This window comes from Callorhinus ursinus, unplaced genomic scaffold (assembly GCF_003265705.2).
Source record: "Callorhinus ursinus isolate GAN/ISIS: 27379988/994484 unplaced genomic scaffold, GSC_fseal_2.0 scaffold16, whole genome shotgun sequence".
In the NCBI taxonomy this organism is placed as follows: domain Eukaryota; kingdom Metazoa; phylum Chordata; class Mammalia; order Carnivora; family Otariidae; genus Callorhinus; species Callorhinus ursinus.
The window spans coordinates 23,809,285-23,819,471 of NW_027397078.1; the positions used below are offsets into that span (position 1 = coordinate 23,809,285).

General features: G+C 43.9%; 1 protein-coding gene across 13 annotated transcripts in view; it reads right to left on the reverse strand.

Moving 5' to 3' along the window:
* PDK3 (pyruvate dehydrogenase kinase 3) overlaps nucleotides 1–8,814 on the reverse strand; it is a 114,708-nt gene extending 105,894 nt beyond the window's left edge. For all 13 annotated transcript variants that reach the window (XM_073901967.1, XM_073901957.1, XM_073901956.1 and 10 more), the window contains exon 1: nucleotides 8,514–8,814. In XM_073901967.1, coding sequence (XP_073758068.1) covers nucleotides 8,514–8,619 — 106 coding nt within the window. In that variant the 5' untranslated portion in view covers nucleotides 8,620–8,814. The remainder of the gene's footprint in view (nucleotides 1–8,513) is intronic.
* Between the last annotated feature and the right edge of the window lie 1,373 nt (nucleotides 8,815–10,187).

Sequence of the window (10,187 nt, forward strand, 5' to 3'; positions counted from 1 at the left end):
TAGTAGGCGTCTGTCTCCCAACAGGTTAGTCTAATTCTTGGCAACTCTTCACAGGAGAAAAACCCTCCTGCTTAGAGAAAAGGTGTATCGTGTACATATATGTATAGGAACAAAATAAACACACTCGGAAACCAAATGCAATTGTTTTTCCTCTTTCCTAACATGATAATTTAAAAAAAGAAAAATCTTTTCATCTCCCCTGGAAACAAAATCACTGTTCTCTCCAGTGATAATCAGGCTTTGAGGAGCAAAATGACTTTAAAAACCAAGACTTTTCGAAGAGCAGTCATTTGAAACCAAAGTCAACTTTTCAGTGGGTATCAGAATCTTAAAATACTTTCTAAAAGGAAAACAGAAGACGGCTGGGCCCTTAAACCTCAAGAACAGTAAAAATAAGGAAATCGGCTGTTGTCTTCTAATAGCTAAAGGCTCCCGGGTTCACAGAAGCAGTGTGATGGTTGTAGAAATCTTTTCTGTGAAAAGAAAGCCGAGCTGTCAGACAACCTGCCTTCTGGTGGTTTTATCTGGGAGATGCTATATTTAAATGTGCGGACATTATGGAAGTTTAAACTTATATAACCACTAAGGTGTTTAATGTTTAACAACCTTTACATGGAGCCAGGAATCATCATTACGGAGAGCCCACTCTGCAGACAGCAAACAGCTGAAGAAGCTGTGAGAGGTTCCAAATCAGGGGCGAGCGCTGCCCTCTGTGAGGAGACGGTTTTGAATAAAATAAAATAAAATAAAAGGAGGGCAGGAACAAACACCTTTAAAACCAGTGCAGCTGTGCAAAAGACAAGAGCAAAGGAACTGGGAAATAAAGCGAATGGGAAGTAAGTCTGCAGGGAGGGAATCAAAGTGAGGAGTGAAGGAACCAGAAGTGGCCAGAGTGAGACTAAAGGATGAACGGCAGGTCCAAATGAAAATGTGAATCATTTCCTATGAACTCATTCAAGATTCAGAAGGTTCTGTCTTTAATTTACGTCTTAACAGTCCAAGTTCTCCTTTCCTTATACCACCAAGAGAAGTTTTCATTCATAACAATTACTCAATGGAAAGACAGAACTCAAACTTTTGCAAATATAACAAAGAGCCACCATTAGCATGAACTTGCCCTTCAACGACAATAAATTAGTCCAAAAATCCTGAGAGTAACAGGTTCATAGGGAGAAAAACCATAAAAGTTATACTGAGAAATAAAATCAATAAAATGTTTATTCTGAACATGAAAATGTGATACTTCTCTTACTCCTAGTGAGGAATTAATATATTCTATCTGAAGCCTCTGTCCAATAGAAAAATAATGTGAGACACATGTGTAATTTAAAACTGCCTAGGGCGCCTGGGTGGCTCAGTTGGTTAAGCAACTGCCTTCGGCTCAGGTCGTGATCCTGGAGTCCCGGGATCGAGTCCCACATCAGGCTCCCTGCTCAGCGGGGAGTCTGCTTCTCCCTGACCCTCCCCCTTCTCATGCTCTCTCTCTCCCTCTCTCTCTCATTCTCTCTTTCTCAAATAAATAAATAAAAATAAAAAATCTGTTTAAAAAAAAAACTGCCTAGCAGTCACATTAACTCAAAAAGAAACAGGTGAAAGTTTTGACATTTCATTTAATCTAACATATCCAAAAATATTATGTCTACAAGGAATCAATATAAAAATAGATTGAGGTATTTTACCATTTCTTATATTAAGTCTTTGAAATCCACTGTGCATCTTATAGCACAACTCAATTCAAAACCTAAATTGCTATCAAAAGTAACTGACCTATAATTAGATTTCATCAAATTTACAGTTAAGGGAGAGTCACATATCCAAACTGCTATAAACATAGAAGTTTTCCAGTTAATTGAATCAAGTATCAGCTTTAAATTGAAATCTAAATCAATTCAGTTTCTCAGTCACACTGGCCACATTTCAAATGCTAAATAGGCTCAAGTGGCTGATGGTGACCTTACTGGACAAAAAAGGCCTAAGATAATCACAGGAACCAAAAATTCAAACATAATTGTTAAAAGAACTATAATAAAACAAAACAAATGAGGTATATAATACAGTAGAAAAATTAAGGCATTACAAATAGAAAGCAAGAGAAAATTACAGATGTTCACCACTATAGATGACAGATCTTTCCTATCAACAAATATATGTATTGGTTAAACTTAACCACATAAAAGAGAAAGTTTGATTCACAAAGCAAAACCCAACTTTATACTACATTTCTTTTTTTTTTTAAGATTTTATTTATTTATTCGACAGAGACACAGCGAGAGAGGGAACACAAGCAGGGGGAGTGGGAGAGGGAGAAGCAGGCTTTTCGCAGAGCAGAGAGCCCGATGTGGGGCTCGATCTCAGGACCCTGGGACCATGACCTGAGCTGAAGGCAGACGCTTAATGACTGAGCCACCCAGGCACCCCTATACTACATTTCAAGACAACAATTAAGGCAAAGTAATTCAGAAAGACTGAAAATTAAAAAAACACACAGTACAGGAGTGGAGGGGCTTGGGGCATGGGGTGGCTGGGTGATGGACATTGGGGAGGGTACATGTTCTGGTGAGCACTGTGAATTGTGTAAGACTGATGAATCACAGACCTGTACCCCTGAAACAAATAATACATTATATGTTAATTTAAAAAAAAGGAAAAAAAACACAAAATAAAACAACAATGCTCCACCAGAAAATGTAAACAAGAGGAAAATAAGGCTCTGGATCTCAGTGTCAAGTAAGGTTGAATCCAGCTAAAAAGCAGTATCAGAGGACAGAGGGCAGCACTCTATATCGCTAAAGGGTCCATCTCGCACTGAGGACCTGACAGTTAAGAATGTCTCAGCAGCAAACAGGTATGAAGGAAATACTGTCAGAGAGATACGGAGAAAGAGAATTATATTAGGAGACTTGAACTTCTCTCAGGTCATGATAGATCAAGTAGATAAAAAAAGTAAAGGTATAGGAAAAGTATATAACATAATTAATATGGTATATCAAACTCTGTAACCTGAGAAGAGAACATCATCTTCTTTTTGCGGCCGAAGGAACAGTCACAGGAAATGACCACACATTGGGCTACAAAGTGAACATCCACAAATTAAAGAAATAATAATCCAGATAGCATTCTGTGATCACAATGCAAGAAAACTAAACATAAAGAAAGTTAAAATGCAGGATGTACCTGCCCTGAAAATTTAAAAACTCAAAACAACTCCTAGTTCACAGAACAAGAATCTGAAGATGCAGAAGAGCTGGGAGGAGAGGGATCAAATACTTACACCTTAGCTGCTAAAGCAGTGAGTAACAGAGGAGTAACTGTAGCCTTAAGTACTTAAAGAGCAAAACAGAAAAGAAACCAAGTGTCCAACTCAGAAGAAAAATAACAAACGCGAGGGCGCCTGGGTGGCTCAGTTGGTTAAGCGACTGCCTTCGGCTCAGGTCATGATCCTGGAGTCCCGCATGGGGCTCCCTGCTCAGCGGGGAGTCTGCTTCTCCCTCTGACCCTCTTCCCTCTCGTGCTCTCTGTCTCTCATTCTCTCTCTCTCAAATAAATAAATAAAATCTTTAAAAAAGAAAAAGAAAAATAACAAACGCGAGGAGATTGAGGCGATCAGAGGGAATTAACAAAGTCGAAGTGGACATTAATGAACTAGAAAACAAAAGTCATAAAACTAACAAAGGAATCCAATCATAAACTACCATATAATCTAATCAAGAAAGGGGAGGGGAGAACAAATATCAAATAGAGGAATAGCCACAGAGAAAATTAAGACTGATAAGAGACTACTACCTCAGCTATGCAAGTTGACTTACAGCCTCAATGACTAGGACAATTTTCTAAAGAAATATGACAAAATGTGCTCTAGAAGAAACAGAAAATCTATACAGATCAATACCACAGAATACAGAAAGTTGTCAAAGAGTAATAGTCCCCAAACACACTAGGTTTAAAAGGTTTCACAGGGGGAGTCTACCAAATCTTCATTTTTGTAAAGTTTTTTATTATTTTTTTAAAATTTTTGGGGGGGAGGGGCAGAGGAAGAGGGAGAGGGAGAATCTTAAGCAGTTCCATGCCCAGCACCAGAGCCTGACGTGGGGCTCGATCTCACGACCCTGAGACCGTGACCTGAGCCAAAATCAAGAATCCGACCCTCAACCAACTGAACCATCCAGGCACCCCACTACCAAATCTTTAAAGAACAGATTATTTGAAAGATAAATTGGTCTTAATACAGAAAAAAAAGTTTTCTGAAACGCATGGCATTGATAAGAAAATCTGACAGACTGCACATACACACAAGATCTACAAACAGTACGTGGCTATCAATATAATGAACCCAGGAGTTCAACATATGATTCTTGCTAGTTCTGTTAAGGGTCAAAAGTTTCCATAATAAAAAATCATTTACTCAAGGAGAAAAAATTCTAACTAGATAACACTTTTTACTTATCAAAAGTTTGATGACAGTCTGGTAAAAGCATAGGAAAACACGCGCCCTCAGAAACTTCTAGTGAGAGGATAAACAGCCTCTAGGGAAAGCAATTTGACAATGTTTATGAAAGGTTCAAATGCGCACACCCTCTGAGGTAGTAATCCCATGTTCAGGAGTATGCCCTATATATACACTCATACACGCATGGAATGAGGCATGTAGAGGACAATTCATGCTAGCACTGGTTGCCATAGCAAAGACTAGAAACAACCCACTAGCCATAAAGAGGGCGCTCTCCTAATGAATTATAGAACACTCATACCAACAAACTCTCAGAAGCCCTAAAAAAGGAAAAGGAAGTACTGTAGATAAAGATACAGAAATCTCCCTAAGGTATAAATTTTAAAAAGCAAGGTACGGACAGAACTATAACAAGCTGCCATTTATACAAAAAATGGGGAGGCTAGTGGACAAAAGTAGGAAGATGACATTTCTGTCTATGCCCTTTGGCACTTTTTGAATTTGAAACCATGTAACTCCCATCTCAGACCAAAAAGAAAATCTCATTTAAAAAAAAAAACCCACCCTTTAGAATGCACTATTGCCATTATGAACTCATCCATTTAGAACACTTGCTATTCCTGCTACACTTGCTAACTGGGTGGAACGCCATACTTCAAGTAAAGATGGAGTTGAAGAAACTCTTATTATTTTAAAGGGCACAGAAAAATACGGCACACATACGAAAGGGCAACAGTACTCTAGATCAGAAGATCATCTCATTAGTGGTTTTCAATGCTGGTTATGCTTAAGAACAACCTGGGAATCTTCCAAAAATACCAGTGCCCCGCACCCCACACCCAGACTATTTACATAAATTTGGGGGATGGGACCCAGGCATGAAAAGCACAGCTCTAAATGCTCTACAGCAGTGGTCCTCCACAAAGGGTGATTTTGCTCCACCAGAGGACGTGGGGCTGTCTGGAGACATTGGGTTGTCACAACTGGTGCTGTCTAGTACGTGCAGGCATCTAGTGGGTAGGGGCCAGCGAAGCTGCTTTATTTAGTAAACCTCCAACAATGCCCAGGACACACCCCCAACCATGACCTGTCCCAAAATGTCAAGAGTGTTGAGAATGAGAAACCTTCTTTAAAATCATTGCTTCTGCCGTAACAACCAGTTTTCATCTTTGTTCTTAAACAAGGAAGATAATCTCATTTTACTAGTGTGGATAGATTAGTATAATAAAGCTATTTCAGTGGCCATAGAAACTACAATTTATTTGTTGATGTGCTTATAATGAATACTGAAACACTGAATTCCATGTACATCCTTTCTTTGGTCCCTGTCCAGTTACTCTGTCAAAAATTTATGTCCTGTTTGTAAAACAGTGAGGGAGAAAATCCTAAAGGTCACAAAGTGGCAGCCTGGAGGTAAATATAGTCCACATACCTACTTTGTTTGAGCCTCAGGTCTTTTAAAATATACTGAATTGGAGCCAATCACCTGCCCCTTCTGGAGCCAGCACATACCTTCTGGAGTCGGCCACGGTCCACACCTGGCTGGCTTCATGCAGTCATCTGCTGCTCCCCAGCAGGTCCTTTAAGCATATGAGGTGGCCTTCATCTGCCGTTTTCAACAATCATGAAGGGGCATGAAGCCTCTTTACTCTTCTTCTTCCTCCTTACCTTAAAAATATCCCCACATCCATTCTAAATTCCCAAACTCCTACATTACTTGCCACAAAAGAACTATCAAGAGCTGGAAGAGGGCACATTCTGCGTGGAGCACTGGGTGTTATGCACAAACAATGAATCATGGAACACTACATCAAAAACTAATGATGTAATGTATGGTGATTAACATAACAATAAAAAATTAAAAAAAAAGAGCTAGAAGAACTAAAAGAAAGGGAGAAGTCAAGATGGCCTTTGTGTGACAACACTCTTCTAGTTGTCATTAAACATAGGCTGCCCGCCACCTGTCTCTGGATATTACAAACTAGCCTTGTAGTTTCTAGCAAATTCCACTACAATTATATATAGCTCTTCTGCGAGCGTCCTTATAAGGAAAAGACTTCAATTATTAGGCTTCTTCCATTATCCTAGATTAGTGTATCCCTCTACCTCTCCCAAAATAGGTCAGAAGCCTTTTATGGGAAATACCTATCAGGAGATTTGGTAATTTTCTTTTCAGAAGCTCATCCCTTTTCCTTTGAAACTACAATCACACAGTTCAGGAGTTGTGTTTGAGAGATTGCCTAATACAATCCACATATTTTATTAATGAGGAAAATGAACCCCAGTGAGGTTCACTCAGCCAAGGCCACACTCTTGAGTTAGTGGCAGAGCAAAAATTAGAACACTTATTTCCAGATACTGGTCCCAGGGGTTTTCCACGATAACACTATCCCCCACTCTGGTTTTCCTACTCAAGTAACATTCTTGCCAAGACACCTATTAACATGGGTAGATACTAGCTTGCTGTAGAACTAAATCAACTGAAACTTCGCCAAGCTATCAGAGCTATCATGTCAAGTTTGAGGGTGGAAGAAACTGGGAATTTCTGGATTCCTTTTGCTCCTTTTACTGTGAATTAACTTAACTCAGTTTACCCCAGTGAAGCTGATACCTTCAGAATCTTCTCTAAACCATAAATTAGAGATGGAAAACATGCTATTTATAGCAACAGTGACCTTTTGTTTCTAAACTCTTAAGTCAGGAGCTGCTTCAAACCTCTAAAATTTCAAAAGTGGCCAGAGATTTGTTAACTACTGAAAAGCTTTCAGGAGTGAAGTTTAAGATGCCAAGATCAACATCTCATTGAACTTTGACTCTCCTCATCATTCTCTGGCAAAGTGGGTGCTTAAAATTTAATATGGCCTCGACTTTAACCTAGTCCTCTCTTCCTATCCCAACTTTTTCAGCATAGGCAACATCACATTTTGCGTATGTGATCTTCCCTGGATGTTCTACCTCCTCTGCACCTTTAGTTTTTATTCCCACCTGATACCGTCCCTTTACATTTACATAAAATTCATTACATGAAGAGATGCCCCATTATGTTCCCCTGAGAGCTCAGAACATCTTTGCTGCTCCATTTTACTCCCCTTCAAGGATGCTGAACTCCATTCGGATACCTGGGTGCGCATTTTTGTTTACTCTCCGGTGGTTCACAACCACCTCCCAAGCCTTCAGCAATTGCAAGTATTCGCTCCGTGGTTGAAAAGGCACCACTCTGGGGAAACACGATCCGGTGAGCATAAGGTGGTGGAATCTATTCCCATCTCAGCTAGGCCTCCCGGGCAAGGTGAGGGCCGGCCGGGTCTTCCGCGCTCCCACCTCAATCCGCGTCAGCTGCCCACCAGCCCACTCGACCCGGGAGAAGGTGGTGGGACACAAAAGGAGAGGCGCGACGAAAGGTGTCGGCACCGAGACCGGGGGTGTATCAGACCCTGCTCTGACGCTAGGAGCCCACGCGTCCTCTCCTCCCCAGCATTTAAGGCGTTCGCAGTCTAGGCCTCTAACTGCTTTAACATTACACGAAAAGGACAACAGTTCGAGTCCTGCCACTCCAGGCACACGAGAGCACCTTAGGGCAAAAAAGGAACAAAATGCTATTGCATAATTTATTCGACCTCAAGGTGTTTCTAAACAGCCCTTACCCAACAACAACAACAACAACAACAACAACAACAACAAAAGAATCTACAAGTAAAAGCATTAAAATCCACCCACATTCCGCTACTAAGTTTTAAGGACGGGTGAGGTCTGTGTCAAGTAGATTTGAAGCTACTGAAGCAGGTTTGGGGAGTCCCGCCTGGAGGAGGGTCCTCGGACGCGGTTTCTGTGTTTCCAAGTAAAGCCCTGGCCGGTGTGCGGGTGCCAGGCCCTGCCCCCTCCGCGCCCCGAAATTCGACTCCCCGGGAGAGCCCCCGGGCATCCCGGAGACCCGCCCGCGGTTCCCACGGACTTTGCCCCGAGCTGCAGAGACCCGCGGCGGCGGCGGGCCCGGAAGGCAGCGGCCCCGCGTCCCCGGGGCTGTAGGGACCGTAGCGACCGTGGGGGCCCGCGGCCCCGCACTCACCGAAGTCTAGGAACTGCTTGATGGAGAGTGGCGATGGCGAGAAACGCGAGTAACGTTCGATCTGCTTAGGCACCGGCTGCTTCAGCAGCCACCGGAAAAGCCGCATCCTCGCCGAGGCCGTGCACACACCAGCCGAGACGCTCAGGCAGCCGCAGGAGCCGATGTAGCCGAGCCGCGCGGATCCGGCACGTCAGCCGAGCTCGCACCCTTGCCTCCGCCTCGGCCTTGGCGCCGCGGGTGCAGCCGCCGCAGCAGCAGCAGCAGCTCCCGGGCCGCGGCCGGCCGCCCGCGGCTTCCCCAGGGCCCGCCCACGGGGGCGGAGCCGGCCGCCGCACGTACGCGGCGCACGGAGGGCGCCGGGGGCACGGGGGGCGCGCGGCCGCACGCGCCGGCCGCTGATTCGCTGTCGCCGCCCTCGCTTTCTTTTGCTTGAGTTCGCTCAGATGCCGCGCCTCCCTCCGTTGCTCCTGGGTCTGAGCCCCGCCCGGCAAGTGCAGCAGCCCCGCGTCCCGCCCCCGGTTAAGTCCTTCGCGAGCCAGAGGTAGCGAAGGTGCCGTGGGACTGCAAGGAGGCCCGGCGTCCACGCCCGGAAGCCAGCCCTACGCCTTGTTCAAGGCCGCTCTCAGCCGCAGGCCCCTCTTCCGGGAGGCCTTCCCTGGACCGGCGGGCTACGGCCCTTCAGGATTCTCATTACGTCTTGATACTTTGCTTTTCATGTCCCTTTTACCACTTAACAATAGTGGCTGTTTCATGCCTGCCACCACACCACCACCTTAGGCAGAATTAAATGTGGCTATGTTTCACGCCCGCCCCGCACCCGTTGGACAGGCTTAATTGTCACGTCACTAAATCTCTGTTAGATGGCCCACCGCACCGCCTCCGCCCACACCCCCATCTCCCCACCCTTAAACTGTCTTTTGAACACCTTTGGACAGGAATGTTAGGTCACTCCCTCTGTTTCGTGGCCTTCCGCCTCTCGTTCCCACCAACCTTCCCCTACCATCTTCCCACCTGAGGCCATCACATTTGGACAAGATTAAGTCATTGACTGTTTCGTGCCACCACAACCACCGTTGGACTGTATCAATTCTAACATCACTGACACTTGGTTTCGTGCCTCCCACCCCCATACTCTCTCTCATACCAACTGGCTGTTTCATACCACCACTACCACTGGAAGGGCTCAAATTAAAGGTCATTGGCATTATCTTTCATACCGCCTCACTCACCAGCACCACAACCACCACCACCATAGGACAGTTCCCTCTTTCAGGCTTCACCAACCTCCAGCACCACTACATTTGGATAGGAGTCTATGCTTACACTAGGTGTTGGGTATTTTTTCTCTGCATACCAGTGAACTTGAACTCGGGGCTCAGTATATGAAATCATGATTTCCTAATGGTGTATGAAGTACTGCTGACTTTAACCATTTTCACCAAACCTTATTTCTGGGAATGTATAAACATCAGTTAAAAGGAAAAGTAGAATGTTCTCTAAGGAAAGGTAAAAATGTAACTGGAGACCACTCTTTTGATCTGATTAGGCTGGTTTTCTCGTTGAATAAAATTATTGGTGTGTAGCTATTTAACTTTTGTGACTTCATTGGGTATTTATGCACCCAATTCTTTGCTTACCAGTTGCGTCTTTATTCTGAACTTAAAGAAAAGTAAT